Source organism: Neocloeon triangulifer, unplaced genomic scaffold (genome assembly GCF_031216515.1).
Source record: "Neocloeon triangulifer isolate White Clay Creek 2 clone unplaced genomic scaffold, ASM3121651v1 ptg000003l, whole genome shotgun sequence".
Lineage (NCBI taxonomy): Eukaryota > Metazoa > Arthropoda > Insecta > Ephemeroptera > Baetidae > Neocloeon > Neocloeon triangulifer.
Genome location: NW_026775546.1, coordinates 2363425 through 2380449, shown reverse-complemented (window position 1 = coordinate 2380449; position 17025 = coordinate 2363425). Strand labels below are relative to the sequence as shown.

At 33.5% G+C, this 17025-nt stretch overlaps 2 protein-coding genes across 2 annotated transcripts; both read left to right on the top strand.

Annotated features, from left to right (window-relative positions):
- The first annotated feature begins 13968 nt into the window (after positions 1 to 13968).
- Positions 13969 to 14940, top strand: LOC132193044 (uncharacterized). Its single transcript, XM_059613400.1, has 6 exons — positions 13969 to 14000; positions 14062 to 14279; positions 14338 to 14431; positions 14638 to 14693; positions 14783 to 14818; positions 14869 to 14940. Exons 1-6 carry the CDS (start codon positions 13991 to 13993, stop codon positions 14938 to 14940), a joined length of 486 nt encoding a protein of 161 aa, XP_059469383.1. The 5' UTR covers positions 13969 to 13990.
- Positions 14941 to 15064: 124 nt separating this feature from the next.
- LOC132205673 (uncharacterized) lies at positions 15065 to 16163 on the top strand. Its single transcript, XM_059634915.1, has 6 exons — positions 15065 to 15191; positions 15246 to 15385; positions 15438 to 15549; positions 15599 to 15656; positions 15710 to 15807; positions 15862 to 16163. The coding sequence occupies exons 1-6, from the start codon at positions 15104 to 15106 to the stop codon at positions 16161 to 16163; spliced, it is 798 nt and encodes a 265-aa protein (XP_059490898.1). The 5' UTR covers positions 15065 to 15103.
- Positions 16164 to 17025: the final 862 nt, after the last annotated feature.

The following is a 17025-nucleotide window of genomic DNA, read 5'->3' as shown; positions in this document are numbered from 1 at the left end:
ACTTGTGATTGTGCGGCAGCAGAAGCCGCAGCCAGCAAGTGCGATTGATGCCGACCGACTGGCGCAATGCCAGCGCCACAATTTGGGTCGGATTCGATTGATGATTTCGTTGGTTGAACAGTCAGAGATGACTCAGCAACCCTTTCTAACTACTCTGCTCATCATTGTTGTGCTTTCAGGCTCAATTCTGGGCTTTTATGAAGGAATAAAGAAATACCAGAACTCGTGAGTCATTTACCCTGGATACAATTTTCAAAAATTTAATTCTTTGATATTGACGAACTAATTCCGTTTTTAACTAAAAAATCTAGTTGAATAGACTTTTTATTGATTATAGTATTAATTATTTTATGCTTGTTTATTGTATTGTGTCAATGGTTATGTTTTTAATTAAATTTTCAGCTCATGAAGACTAAAAAAAAACATTTGATTCTACTTAATTTTTCTTTTAAAAGGATCTTAACCTTCATTTCATTCTCACTTGAAATTTCTCAGGAATCATAATAATTTATAGAATATTAAGACTTTTTTTAGATTAAATTATTTTTTTTTAATTAAAAATACTTTTTTATATTATTAGTTATTTAAACATTTCTCCACCTAACAATAAGAGTAAATTTTAATCAATCCACAACCAAAATTATAATTTTCCACAATTTTCCATGCAATATGATTTATGAAACAAATCAATATTTTCTCCATAAATATGTCGGAAAATTTTGTCCTTGGAAAAACACTTCCCAGGGGATGCTTTTGTCAACTTCGATACGAAGCTGCCACTGCTGGGTAAACCAATTAGCCGCGTCTCTTGTTTTCTGCTGGATGAGCCTTGAAGCTTTCGAGAAAAGTAAACACGAGCTGTTCCCATCGACAAGTGCACTCGCAAGTGCACCGTAATTCGATTGTTTGCCAACACGGCATGCATAAGCGTAAAATGCGCCGACACGCAACCTACTTCGTCACCCCAGCTCTCACCATAATATCGGATAGGAAAATTGGATTGTTCCGTGAGACCTGACGCCACTCTGACAGAGATGAATCTAATTTGCAATGCAGAAACCACGCTGTGGAAATTCTACTGAAGAAAATATTGCAAAAAAAAAAAAAAAAAAGAAAACACTTTAGCGAAGACGGTATTTCTTACTTAAAAAAAATATATACTTTTAGAACTCGTTTTTAGTAAAAATGACACTGATAAAATATTTTCTAAGCAAATATTTTATTCTACACAGTTTTTTTTTTTTTTTAATTAAACAGAAAATAAAATGTAACGTTAAATTTCAATGCTACTAAAATTTATGATGGCACTGATTTTCCAAGAATTAAAGTTTTTGAGCTAAAATATAAAAAAAAGTATTCTTACAGCGTTCAATTTACCACTTTTTTTTCTTCGTCAGTGCATTCATGCATAATTGGCAACAACACTTCTTGGGCTTGGGACACTGTTTTTTGCTCGGCGAAAGGATTATATAGAGGGTGAAAGTGCACAGTGCGTTTAATTTAGCGAGCAAAACATTCTCCTCGGCGTGTGTTTGGCTTGGCTGTAGAAGCACAAGTGAGAAGGGAAGGAAGGTCGACGCCGAGCGTTCCCAGAAAATTGACACGCACTAAATAAAGCCGGCTTAAACGAAAGACGGCGCGATAAAAAGATCCTTTGGAGTGTTTGTGCACAAAGGGTCGGGGATGAAATTGGGTCACTATTCAGAGGAGTGAATTGGTAAACTTTAATTAGATGCAGAGAGGGGGAAAGAGAAATGCTTCTGCAAGAACCACGGACAGGTAATTTAAAACGGAGGTAATTTCAGCCTTCGAGTTATTTAAGGGTCGTGCAAGGGTTTGAAATTAATTATTTAAGCATTTCACCAATATCCTAAAGAAATTTAGAATTTATAAATAGTTTATAAATGTTTAATTGTTAATTTTTGACAACATATTGCAAATTCAAAATTTTAAAGGGGCTTTCAACTTACTTAAAATAAATTTAATTTTTTATATCTGAAAAGGAATGTTTTCAAAAATTTGATGGATGTTTTCTTAAGTTTCCCAGACTTTAATGTAAAAATGGCTCACAGCACTAGCAAAAATTTAAATTATTGTTCTGTACGTCATTTCATTTTATATCTAAAAAAAGTTTATAAAAATAGGTATCAAACATTAATTGAAATAACCAAAATCAATCAAATTTTAATCTTCTAAATTTTTTTAAACACTTTATAGAGAATCAAAGATGAAAAATTCAGCAGCCAAATTTTTAGTATCTGTATTTATTATTATCAGAATCAATTGATTTGAACTTTTTTTATTTATTTATACTCCTGGGATCAAAGTTATTCTTAGAAAATTATAAAGAGCTGAAAATTGATATATATTTGACTGGCCGAAGTGAAAATTCGTAATTAATTTTTCACCAAAATTAACTAAGTTTTCATTTGTTCCAAATGTTTTTTTTTTTCTTTCATAGAGATTTTCGTGCATATCGGACAAATTTCCATCACCAAGTGCATATTATTTTCTAGTCTGGAAGAACAACCGTGGGCTATGTTATTAAAGCTCCAGTGACTGGAAAGCGGCGTGCTCTGCTTCTCTCTCAGCCCAGAGCGTTTTAGTAATGTCATTATTTTACAACTTTTCGCGCCCCGTTTAGCCCGTCAATTAAGAACACATCAAGTTCCTTAATCAAAAACAATCCCGCTCTGGATTTCTTCGAGCCTTCATAATGAGAAGCTGCGAAAATTCTTGGCCTGGCATTATCGGCTGCACAAACTTTCTCCAACGTCTTTTGTCGGCGCCGAACTCGCCACTTTCTTTCTCGTAACTTAATCTCGACCGGTTTCATTTATCAGCCAATCCAGGCCTGCTGAGAAAGAGGAGCTTTCCTGACGCCCCTAATGGAATGGGGTGGAAATATTTCTCGAGAGATCAAGGTTGCAGCTCCGTCTTTTCTGCTATAGGGATCGAATTTGCTTCACATGCAGAACGCCTGTTTTTCTCCCTTTGTTTCTTTTAATTGCATTCCGAGGCTTTTGTTTTGTTTTTCCCTTTCCTTTGGCGTTTATTGTAAACGTGTGCCGCTTCCTTTACAGCTGCGCGTGAAAGAGAAATAGATGCTCTGCTGCTTTTACATTTTAGTATAGCACACACAGATCGTTCGTCTTTTTGTATTAAATTAAATTGCGGAGCTTTGCAGTGTTTTAAAAAAACGTGCTGCAGAAAGAAAGTTCGATTCAATCGATAAATTTGCCGCTACCTCTAGAGCACTCTAGAGATTCCTAAACATTTTATTTACTGCAAGTGGAGATAGAACAGAAGCCATTGAAAAGAAGGAGAAAAGTTGGTGAAGTAGAAATTTTGGAGTGAAAAATAATTTTATATTTGATTCATTTTTCTTGTAATTATTATTTCTAAAAACAAAAGCAAAATATCAATCCTTTTTAATAATCTAAATTTTACTATGGAAATTGAAAGCCCATTTTTCACACTCTCTGGAATTTGTATTTATGTTTATCAAAGTCAAAAATCAAATTATTTTGAAATTAAATAGTTAAAAACTTTTAGCTTAAAATTAATTACGTAAAATAAGCAGAAAAAAATTAGGTGTAAAATTTCTTAAAAATTTCATCCAATACAAACATAATTTAATTAGAAAATTTCATAAAATTTGCAGTTTTACCTTTTTTCAACTCTAATTTCATAATTACTTATTAATTAAAATTTTCAAGCATGCGTCGAGACACCGGAAATATTTCTGCTCCCAGGAAGTTTGCGGGGGAAACTATTCAGCACTATTCAGTACTAATTCCCATTATATTGGATAATACGGTCGCTTCCAAATTAATTTAGTACCTCTCCCGTGCAAAATATGTTGTTACCGTGGAGACCACACCGGCGAACCAATTATCTTTAGGCCGATGGAGTGTGTCTGCCAAGTTCAAAATTTGTGACTCGTTCCCTCGCATTAAAGCTGCTTTAAATAGCTGCGGTCAGTCGCGTCTATTGACAAGGGCGGACAAGTTCACAGCTGGAAAATTTACGAGCGTCTGAACCCTGTCTCTCTAAAAACGGCGGTTCATCTCTCAAGCGTCACCGAAAGTGCGTTTTGAAAGTTTTAAGGCAGAAAAATTATTTTTCTGGTGGAGTTGTCAAGAATGTCTAAATAATTACCAACTAGCTTTAATTTTTTTCTTCAGAAAATTGGAATCCACCCACTGATATAAACATTTGATTTTTTTAATTTTTCATAAAATTAACATTAATTTGAAAAATAAATACATTGTAGCTGAATTTGGAAGTAGTCGAATATTATTTATTAAGCTGCTATTATTGGATAATGTTTATATTATTTTACCAAAATCACTTTCATTAACTTATTAAAATAAAATCATTCCTTGCATAAAGGTTAAAACCTATAAAAATTAGTAGAATAATACTAATTAAATTTAAAAAAAAAATATGGAAATTATAAATAGTTTTTTTCAGTATAATTTAAAATATTGGAGTATTTAATTAAATTTAAAAGTTTTCAATTAGAGCTAAAATAAAAATAATAACATTTCTTTTCTTTACCTATAAACTGATGTTAAAAAAATTTGGATGTAAAAATGTTTAGAGCGATAAATCTCTAAAACCTAATAAAATTTCCCTTCCTCAACGCAGCTTTTTATGAATGGTTAGCGTTTTTTTCGCCTCTCGAATTGCTCAGCTGCGTGAAATCCAATTCTTTTCCGCGGTATATTTATAGAGGGTCGAGCTAGCGGCCTCTCTTTCTGCACTCTATCGCGTCGGCGATTTATAGATTCCGGTGATAAATAGGCTGACAATGTTTTGGCCTCGACCAAAAGGCTCGACCGCCCTCTAATCATCCAGCCAATGACACCCACCGCTCGGCGCAACAGTTTTAAATTTAGTGTTTTGCACTCTGGCTCTCGCACGTCATAATTTTGGCAGACGAATTCGAGTCGGAAAGAAAAAGAAAAAAAAATGTTCCACAAAGAGCAGCTATAGCGCTTTCGGGCCGCGCAGACGGGGGGTAATTAGCAGCGACATTAGCGCGGAAACGCCATCAGCTTGATGGAACGGCGAATAAAAAGAAGTAGTGCTTCTTCCCACACACACAAGCTGGACAAGTAATTGCTTATTTTGCAGGATGAAATAAGTTTGCTCTAATTGACACTTTATTTTTACATACAGTTTAAATTTGGTTTTTAAAATATAATTTCGTAATTCTGAAAAATTTTAACAAAAAAGCAATCAAAAGAACTTTCAAACTAATTGTAAGTTAAACATTTTAAAACCAACCTTGCTTTGAAAGCAAATAATAAATTCTTTTTTTTTCTCAACTGACAAGTAATTTATATGTCTCATTTAATTTGTTTAATCATTCAGTGCTTTTGGGAATTTAAATTTCTCACAATCCACTGATTTTTCATTAAATATTGAAATAAATCACTACAGAATTACAATATTTACAATAGCTTCTTTCAAAATATTAATCCATAAGCAAGAATTTTGCTAAAATTTCCGTGATATTGAGGACAACAGATCTTTGTAATTTTTTTTCATTCAGATTAAAAATATTTTTCAGAAAAAAGTGTTCAAATCTTCTGATTTTATTTAAAATTTCAGGGCGGTTATCAAAATTCATTGCTATATTTTTTGCAGAATTATTTAAAATAAAAATTGTTAGTTTTTGGAATACTTGGTATATATTATACAATTTTGTAAAAGGCACTGAGAATTTGAATTCAATTTTTTACTTTCCGTCATTTTCTTCTATATAATTATACAATTTGAAGACAATACTAAATTAAAATAATAGCGTTGTGAGATTGTGACAGAGACACTTTTTGAACCAAATTTTTATCCTGAAACGTTGTTTATTTTATGAATAACTTTTTGCCTCCATTCTATAAATCAAAAACTTTTAGGTAGAACAAAAATAATCTGTTGAAAACTATTGATTCTCTTGAATAATTAATGAGAATGTCAACAAAGTTATCGGCCAAAAGTTTTCAACATTAAAAGGGCGTAATTGGCGGAAATTTCTGATTCACTTCACATCCTAAAGCATCGCACTTTTTGACATTTTTCCACAAAAGTTGCTAAATCATCAATTATCGTATCGCATCATCTCTGATAACAAAAACTTGCTAAGAAGTTTATCAGGCAACATTGGAAAACAAACAGAAATCTTTCAATTCGCAAGAAAAATCCAACTTTGTTTCACGTTAGACTCAATTATCGGCTCAAAAGAACTACAAGAAAACTACTGCAGCTGAGCGAGATGATGACATTAACGAAAGCAGGCTTTGTTCGAGCGAGAGCAAACTTTGTTGCCTTTGATCAAAACTTCCAGGAGAAAGGGAGGATATCCTGCACGGCGCCGCCACGTAAATTGCATCCGTCAAGAAGGGCTGAGCCTCCGAGACGGCTGTTTAATTTGCAATTACCGATTAATAATTTGAGCGGCGTGCGGTTGCTAACTTTCAATTATCCTCTCATCGCTGGAGCTCTTTGTGATGTTGTAGGTAAAGTTACACTGAAATGGCTTCGGGAGTGTTTTACCGATCAGGAACATAAGCAAGAGTGGTAAAATCGCATTAACACCAAAATTAACACGAAAATTTAAATTCGTAAGGAAAAATTCTTTTAATGTTTTGTTTTAAGTCTCTTCATTTTCATACAGAATATATGGAACTTGAAGTGATATTTAATTGCACATCAATTTTTCTTCAGTAGGCAGAATTGAATCTTTGAAATTAAATTTGAATTGATATATAATAATTTTATAATGAAAAAAAACTCAGCCAATCGACGCTCACTGCGGCAGATGGAGTCTTTTTTTATCACCGAAGATTTAGCAAAATTTTTGCTAGTTGCCGTTTTTTCCAACAATACCTTTTTCTCAAACAGATTGTATTTAAAAATTTATTGTTAATAATGTGATGTAAACTGGAATAAACAAAATTAAAATAGCAATTTATAATTTGACTTCAAATTAATTTACTAATTAGAATTATGCAAAGAATTAAACTACCCTAGAAATTTTAATTGGTCTCAAAATAAACCCAAATTTAAAATAAGGCAATTCTGGTCAAAAATATAAAAGTCATTTTTATTACTGCGTAAATATTTGATAAAATAAAAAAAAAATCAGCAGAAATGGTATCATATTTTAAGTTTTAATTCTCACTAATTTGAATCGCAATGGCATTATTGAAAAAGATCAAAATAATCTACCAGAACAAAGAAAATCAAACAGATTTATTTTGTCTTAATTTTACTTTCTGAAAAAAAGCATTCAAAATTTTTGAATTCTGATAAATTCAAAGGTCGGATGGTCTGAAATCGGAAAGAAAGTAAAAAAGAAAAATGGTTCCTCGTCTTCAAACGAGTTACGCAAACTCAAATTGACCCTCCTTATATCTTCATTCAGGATATTGACTTTTCGCCTCTAATGCAAATTTTTACGGCGGCCCGTCTCTGTATAGGAGATTCGAGAGAGCGTCTCTCTCTCTTTCTCTCTTGACCGTGCCGTTTGCCGTCGGCAATATTATTTGCGTAGCTCTTCGCCTTTGTATATTTAAATAATGCGCCCCGGCTGCGTGCGTGCGGCGCTCTAGATTGCGAAAGTGAGCCCTTTTGTAAATACCGATTCACCTCTGACCGCTTCCTTTATATTTCTCTCTGGCAAGAGCAAATTCCACGCCCACATGCTATGCAAATTTGCACGTTTTTTATTATGCAAACTGCCTATAAAGTCAGACCGTTTTGCAAAGGATGGAATGGTGACTGTTATTGCCGGTCCTGGCGCTGAATCGAATTATCTTTTATTGCTTCAATTAAATTTCACAATTAAAATTTTAAACTAAATTTCATCAAATGCGAAAATACCAAGAATTTTTTCAATAAAAATTCAATTCATTAACTTTTCTCCAAACAAGTCACAACAATCAATTTTAAAAAGTAATTGGTTGAGAGAAAAATAGGAACACAAAATTCCAGATATTCAAATCTTTAACTATGATGCAAATTTAATTTGAGAAAAGTGAGCCGCAGCAATATTTTTTAACAGCGCAGCAAAATTTTTTGTTTCTCTTCTCGGTGGGAATTTATTTTTCACTTGCTGATGAGGCAACCGACCACCAGAACAGTTAAATTACCCAGCGAATTTTTACGAGCGTGTCGCCAAAAAAAGTACTAAAAAGTCCTGCACTCGGTCAGCAAAAGTTTTGGGTAAAAGTTTTTTTCTCACCGGCGTTTTGCGTGTTTATATATTATCTCCGTTCTCTGGGAATCGGTCGAAGGCCGGAAAAATAGGCCGCAATCTGCGTTGTAAATCAGCCGAGGCACCCTCACGCCGACCGGCCACAAGGGATTTTCGGTCTCTGAGGTCTTTCATCCCTAAACTTTTGAAGCTTTGGGAATTTGGGCGTCAGCGGCTGTGGCCAGCTGCCTGCGATTAAGTGGGTTTTCCCGACGGCCAGCCGCAGTTTTATTATTTTCCGAGAGAGGAATATTTTTGTTCTGCTCTCAGGGGTTGGTTTGATAAGTGGATTTACATGTCATTTTGTTTGTTGTTTTCTAAAAACATGCAAATATTGTAAATTAATGCATACAAAATATTTAGGGCTAGGTATTTAACAAAGAAAAAATTTCATGAGTAGCTGTGAAACTTAAAATGTTATGGATTATGCTCCTGATTTAAATTATATTAAATATTAATTTTCTTTTAATATTTCTATAAAAAATAAAAACCAAAGAAATTTTAATATGTTCATCGTCAATTAAAATTAGATATAAATGGATTAAATAATGTAAAATCCTTGAAATTTAGAGTTGTAAAAAATTTATCTTATTATTTAAATTAACTTAGTTAATTAACAATTTTTAACTAAGAAAATACAAAATACACAGAAAGTTGCTCTATTCTCAATCTTCGCGGTTGACGTGGGGTTGAATGAATTTGATGCTGCCGCGGCTGGTAGAGTCCTCATTATCTTTATTAAGGCCGCTTCTCACGTTTCAATTAGAGCGTTGCCGAGCGAAAGAGCGGAACGAGAAGGTGGATTCAGCGGAGAAATGAATAGAGAAATTAAAATTTATAATAACGAGAATGAATGTATGCAGAAAAATTATTGAACGGCATATTCAGTTTCAAAGAAAGCAAAAAATTTCGTACTCATTAAAATCTACGCAAAAAATTATCTCTGAAAGGAAACTTCAGCTTTCAAATTGAAGATCACAGAAATAATAAAAATAATTATGGGTGTAAAAAAGTTCCTTAAAAAATTTTCAACGTTTCAAATTGAATTTTAATTTTGCAGAATTGATTAATATTTTTCAAATGAAAAAGTATTTTAATCCAAAACTATTTGTTACACATTATAATCGAGTTCGTCGCAGACAGTTTTAATTGTGTCTGCACCGCTGACTTGTCGTCGTTCTTAAAGTTAATAATTCATTACCCGTCCGCCTCGCTCCGCGAATTGTGTCACTTGCCTGCCAAGTTTCTCGTTACGGACACGAAATCCTCGTCGTTTGCCCGTGACAGCTGATCTTTTGCCAGCTTTCAGGCCCGTCTTTTACTTTCGGGAAAGAGCAGAGAACGCAGTCTTCTTCTTCATTCCACTAGAAAGATTCGTTCCTGCCTTGATTTGTGTTGCTTGAATTAATTCTAAAACTGAAAAGCTGAGGAAAAACTGAAAATTTCTTTATGTTGATAAAAAAAAGATGATAATATAAACGATTTTAGGTGAGAATATTTTAGGTTGTCAAAAACTAGGGTTTTCTTTTATATCAATAAATCAAATTGGTAATTCCATTGAAATTTAATTGTGAATTCGGTTATTGTTTTAAAAAAATCAGCTTTAACCATTTAACAATTAGATATTAATTTGAAAATCACTGTGCATATTTTTTTTTTTTTTTTAGGCAAATACAAAATTGTTTAATCCCTAAAATTAAAATTAATTCAGTTATCTGTCACTCTGTAGTACTGCAAAGGAAGAAATTAAATTAAAAAACTAATTAGAATTATCAACTTCTTGCTAGTGGCGTTTTGATCAATAATTCCTTTTAAAAAAATATTCATTTTTCAGAAATTAATTTTGGATATGATAGCAACAATTGTAATAAATTGGTGAGGGATATTTGTGGCTAAACTGGGCGAAAATATATTTTATACAGATATAAAGATTAACTGTGATGAAAATTTTCAATAAAAACTTGAAGCTTTTGAATAAGAACTTAAAAAAAAGTCTCTTAATTCAATTTGTAATTATTTTTCTGTAAATTTGCGCTTCCCTATTCAATCTCCAATTCTCTAAAGTCCCATAAACGATGAACAAAACTTTTTGATGTTAAATATATAAACAGTTTTGGCGAGTTGGAAAGTTCTGGATAACTTTCCGCTGTTTGCCTTTCCTTCCAAACTAAATCGCAACACCCACCACTTAATTTATTTTACCTGCTTAAAATTAAACTCGTCGGGTGACGTGAAACACGACGAGGCAGCTCTCATAATTCCTGCAGCACTTCCATATTAAAATTCCAGCGTTGCAGAGAGCCGAACAGCTTCCGTCGGTTCAGCAAACAAAAACACCACACGCTCGCAGCCACTTAGACGCGCGCGATGCAAATAATGTGTAATCCGTACATAAAGTGGCGGAAGCGTGAAATATTTACACCCCGCGGCAGGCAGGTAATTTAAGAAACGAAATTCGCGAGGCAGCTGTCGTGGAATTAGAGTCGCCGAATTCCATTTGTTAGCTGGTTATATTTGCATTTTGTGCGGCGGCGTTAGCTTAGTCAGCCGGAATGAGAGACTCTCCAGGGCGTGGCAAATCCTCTTTCCGCTTCAGCCCTCATTTATAATTCAACCCTGGCTTTTCGCGCAGACAGAAATTCACTTCTTAAACAAACACGAGATTTTCTATTAAATTAAGCATTTTATTCAATGCTTTGACAAAATTTAAGCCAGTACTTCACTGAAGGACATACATGGGCATCCCAGAAGGGTGTAATGCAAACGTGAAAATTGTTTTTTCCTAACCCTAACCCTTTTTAGAATTGTAGGAATTTAAAAAGGATAATTATACCATAGATTGAAAAAATGAAATACTAGTGGTCTGAAAGATTATATTCGTTTCTATAATATCGGTTGATAAATGTGTGCATATGATGTGAAAATTTATCTCTAGCAAATATTAATCATATTAATTATTTTTCACTTTTCATTTTATACAATTAGAGGGTTTATTGTACAATTTGAAACACATTAAAACAGAAAACGCCAGTTGGCCAGTGTGCAATATATTTAATTAGATTTTTATCACATAGCTTTTGCACACGTCCGGTTTTTTGAATCTTTATCATTTGTTTTATCTTTCAACAAATAATTAATTAATTATACTGCATGCGCAACGGAAATTACATCGCCATATTTAATTAATGGCAAACGCTCTAATATATAGAACGTGCTGAAATTTCGTCTGATATTATTGCTGCTAACAGCTTAGTCAGCGTTTATTTATTAACTGACAAAACACTGATATGCCTCACAACTTTTACTCAAAACTATGGATAGTATTTTTAATAATTTTCACCTGCAAAACGTTTGTCCAAGCAAAAGACCAAATTTGCAACAACAAGCGGCTTGGAAATTGTTCTTTATATGACGCTGTGGTAAATAATGTTTTGGACGATTCTTTCCCAGAAGGTAAGGTTTTTGCAAAGAATCATCTCCATAATAAATTTATTCTCTTTGTAGACTTCATTCAAATCACAGAATGTGAGAAATGACTTAATTTGTATCTTTTAGTATTTTTTTTAACATTATTTTAGCTCGAGTCAACAAATTATTTTTTACAAAAGGGAACAGTGAGGGTTTCAAGATGCAGAATGCAGGACGCATTTATTACAAAAGCCGCATTAAGGTTACCAAATTTACTTCTCTAAAAATTATACTCAACAATTTATTATTATTGAAACAGTTGTCGTTCACTGCGGCAGTTAAGTTTTGCCTTCTCAGAAAAATGCAACTTATTTCACTTGAAAACTTTAATGATGAGTTTGAAAAAACTGGGGAATTTTTTAAAGTATCTGAATTCACCCCAGAAGGTAATTAATTATTTATTACATTGTTGAAGTATTCTTTGAGAACGTTTGAAAAAATTTTAATTATTCGCAGCTCAAGTTCCCATGGCTGGATTTAGTTACACTAATCCTAGAGTAACAAAAGTGGACAATGACGGTATATCAAGTACACAGAAATTTATGAGACGGTATATTTATACTTCGAGCATCAGACTATTGGACGAGTGCAGTGTTGTCCAATGCGGAGCAAAGGATCACTTGGTGCTCGTCGAAAAAGACTTGCTTTTATAATGCTTCAGTTTTAAACAAAACCAGAGGAAAAAATTTGTGTATCGCCCTGAGCAAAAGTAATAAAAAGCTTTTCTGGGTCGAATGCAAACAAAAATTGCATTTCTTTTGTGAGGTGATGAAAAATAGAAATACATCGTATTTTACCTTTTTTTTGCATGATTATAATATTGTATAATATTTATAGTATCCTTGCATGGAGGCTCTGTGTCCAAGCAGGAAATTTTGCAGCAGAAATGTAGAAAATTTTTATTAGTTTACACGATGACATTTAAATCTTTTACAGCAAAGCTTATTTATGAGAGTTCGTAATAAATTTGTACTGCAAAGTAATTTTATAAATAGAATATTCAGGGCCAAAAATTTAAGTTGCATAACTCTTTAGATGCAGAAAAATACGGCACATTTGTGAAAATTCCTTCGAGGAAGTGGCTGTACGGTTCGGATGTTTTACTCTCAAGTAATCAAATGGTATAAAATTATAATATGTTGTCTGGAATCTAATTAAAAGAAGGTTACGTGGAATGAAAACTGGAGAACGTGTTGCTCGCTGGGAATGCAGCCAGTCTTTTATTCTAATAATGCCTTCTCAACCTTTGAACTTGGTGGGCTCACTAATGAAGAGTTTAATATGGGTATGTGAATCTTTTTAAAATTGCTTTAAATCGGAGAACATTATTTTCCAAAGCTGAATCTGGAGCTTTTTGGACTGGAGGGACTCGTCTAGGATGCGTCGGACAATTTTCTTGGTGTCTGACAAACCAAAGCGAATGGACGTTCACGGATCCAATCATCAACGTTGATGACGATGGTGCCTGCGTCGCTATTGCTCGAACCTTTTCTCAGCGATTGATGGACGAGACGGAAATTGAAACTATCCAAAGCTTGGCTTTTGTAGTCAAGCCATGCGCTAGCAAAGCCAGACTGGCCTGTTATTACTACGAAGATCCAAATGCCGGCGTTAAACTGGATTTTGGTTCCACATACGTTGAGGTCTTTTTACAAGTTGCAAAAGACGTAGAAAAATGGCCAGGCAATGGCTTTTTTTTTGCGTTGATGCCAGAAATATACTTTTTTTAAGACGGTTGAAAAATTCATACAGGATAACGCAAATTTGAAAGTTGCTACCAGTACTGCCACGCCAAATCAAGAAAATCGATCTGGAAGGCCAGATTTTTGTTTGTTTCAACATCTAATGAAACGATATGAGTTGCTGGATGATCATGTGAGTTAGTTATCTTGATTGCAGATTGTTTTGATTGAAACTTTGAGCAGATAAAGCCGAAGTATGTAATAAATATTCGAGATTATTCCTATGTCAAGAAAAGGATTTATCTTTTCCGTAAGTGAAATTATGTGGTATCTTTTGTACTCAAAATTGTGCTATACTTGCAGAGCCATACAAACTTGGAAAATGGAGTGACACTTGTGGAAAACTAATTCTATTTTCGATTCTAAAAGTGTGGTAGATTTACGAAAGAAATATTAAAAAATGAAAATTATACTTTTGTAGAAATCTTGGAAGGAAGCTCACGGGATGTGTTTATCGTTTGGAATGACATTGGTGGCGGTTGAAACTTTAGGAAAGCAAAATTGCTTAAGTCAAGCCATGAGATCTGGTGCTGAAAATTAAAAATAAATTTTAAACTCAAAATTGAATTTCATAACAAGTCGGAATAGAAAATTCTTTGAAATATTGGACTTCCGGAATCGAGTACAATGGAAGCCTTATGTGGTGCTCAAATTTAGACGATTATTTGATCAGTTCTCAAGACTTATTTTTCAAAACGGACGGCGAAAAAAATCAACATGGTTGTGTATATATTGAGGCTGGCGATAAATATGTTGCTGAAATGGGTGGCGAGGATTGTGAAGCAAAACTCCCGTTCATTTGTGAAGTTTGCATTAAATATTAGAAGGTGTGTACAAATTAAATTCAACTCGATGATTTTCCAGACTTTTCCACAAAATGAAGACGAAGGCTACACATCTGTGGGAAATTCTTTGACTTTGATAAAAGAATGTCAAGTTCGGAGTGGTTTAAAAAAAAGTAAATCTGAAATTTTTTACATATTATTTACTATTGTCTTTTCTTATTATTTTATTGGAACAGTAGAGATTCACAAGTTATACAAATTTTTATGGCTCACGGCCAGTGCAATAATCCTCTTCAAATAAATTTAATTACAACTTTGCTTGCCACTTTTCATAAAATGATGCTAAATTAGTTTTTTCAAAACATTTTTTTTATTATAGGGGATATTCAGAAAATGAAGAATATTGATATATCCCAATATTCATACGACATGAAGGTACGATGAGAATAAATTGATGATTATTTTTTTTTATATTCATGCAAAATCTAATTGAATGTAATATTATGGGCAAATGTTCTCCTTAGTGCCTTATTAGCTGTCTGGCGGAAAAACTTGGAATTGTAAATCATTTTTACGTTAATTATTATTATTTTCATTGTTTCAATTACAGATTGACAAAAATTTGAAAGTTGACACAAATGAAGTTAACAATTTCTTTGACTCTGGTTCGAATGTTTTGTAAACTATCAAAAACGCTCTCAGCTTGATGTATCAAGTTAACTGTTTTAATTTTCAGCGCATCATTCTATACGCAGCTCAAGCAATATGCTAAAAACGAGAGCGTGAAAAGTTTAGTAGGTGAAAGAATTGGCGATCAAAACTTTGATACTTTCATCGAGTATGCCATGTACGAGGAAGACGAAAAACAAAAATTAAATGAGTACAAATTTCGCACACTTTTTAAAGAGCTCTTTTCCAAATGCAGTAAAGACGGTAATTGATTTCAACCATTTATACATTTTGCAAGCTTCTACACTTTGCAAACAGCTCTCGTATTAGAAGCGAAAGACAGTTGCATCTTTACCCATTTGCTGGCCCAATGCATTTTAAAAGGAAATGATCTGATGCCGAATTCGCAACTTAATTTTTGGGAAAAGTTGGCACAGTTGGCTGTTTGTGTTAAAAATGTATGAAAAATTTCTTGAAGTATAAAAAATATTAATAATAATTTTATTGAAGATTCTTCCGCCAGTGATGACGACTAATTTAGAATACGCTAATTCTAAATGCTCGTTGAATAAAATTTTTGAGAAAGCTCCACAAAATTCTAAAAGCTTTTGCTCGTTATTGCGTAAGCATACAGCACTTTAAATTTCTTACTAAATCAAATTAAATCCTAGCAATAAGGATTCATCTGAGGGACAATTCCACTTTGGCCTACAAAATCCATAAATCTTTGTAAATAATTGGAATGAAAAATAACATCAATTTTTAATATCAATCCTTCATAGCAAATCGGTATTGAATTTTTGTTGGATCGAGTACTTTGGTTATCGTCCATACGCCACAAATTTGCAAGATTTCCAAACGCTCTTCTATGCGTTCGGTGGTTGGTCCTTTTTTTCAGATGATTTTAAAACATTTAAAATATCTTCTGAGGCAGGTACAAAAATGGATATACTATGGGAGGAGACATTCGTGGATGAAAACGGAACAATCCGTTGGTGCAAAGCGCCAGAGTATCCTGAAGTTCCGATAAAAATTCAAGGAGACACCAGCATGCCGCATTTGGTCGTTTCGAAGGCGGAACCGGAACCCAATTTGGTCGCCGTCGCACCCAGGGACTTAATGGTCAATTTGACTTTCTTAAACATATGCATACAAAACGTGGAAGCGATTAAATCCTTCTGCACGTATGCTGGACCTCCATTAGCAATGCTTGATAATAGTTACACAATGAATTGAAACGGATAAGCAGAGTTTTAAAACATAGAAAAATATTTTTTTTCGCAATTACAGAATTTTAATTCAAAATTAAAAATAATAGTTTACGTAATCAAAAAGAACATTAAAAGATAATAAATAAATACCTCTTGTTTCTGTATTGATTTTTCGAGCATAGCTATAGTTAATAAATGAAATCTGAAAAATTGAATGCATATGAAGCAAAAAAATAAATAATTCTTTTTCTCAAAAGAATTTTAAAGAATAAAAACAATTAATCTATTATGTCTCTCTTGAACAATCTCAAACTACTTGTGTAGAAAGATAAACAGTAGGATTACTTTTATCAAGCTGATGTACTTTTTTACTCCTCACTCTCTTGCCATCCAGAGTCGCGACTTGCATGCGTTGGACGAGCAAACTTTATGAGCTGCGAACCAAGCTGCCTGTAAGCGGCAGTAAAATTTAACGACCCGCAGCTTTTTAGCTTTTTGCGAAATGTTCTCAGAGTGAAGACAAAGTAGTGGGTCTTGCTATGTGATTTTTGCAGGTCGGCCAACTCCGGTCAACCCCTGCGGTCAGAGTCTCCACACTTGTGGGCTGTAATTAAAGTTTGTCAACTTCGCTTCCGGACAGGTTTCTCTCGCGTCCGCTCCAACTAACAGTGGTAAAATCGGCCAAGGGTTGCAAATTGCAGATTTGCCATTTGCTCATTCCATGAAGCTTCAAATTGAAATAAGATTATGTTAATGGCTTTATTTCTAACTACATAAAAATCAGGGTTTTTTTTGTGTGGATTGGGTGACTTGAACTATTTTTGTACATTAAATATTTGACGAAAAACTAAAATTTAAAGCTGTTTAAAACTTTTGAAGCAATTTAC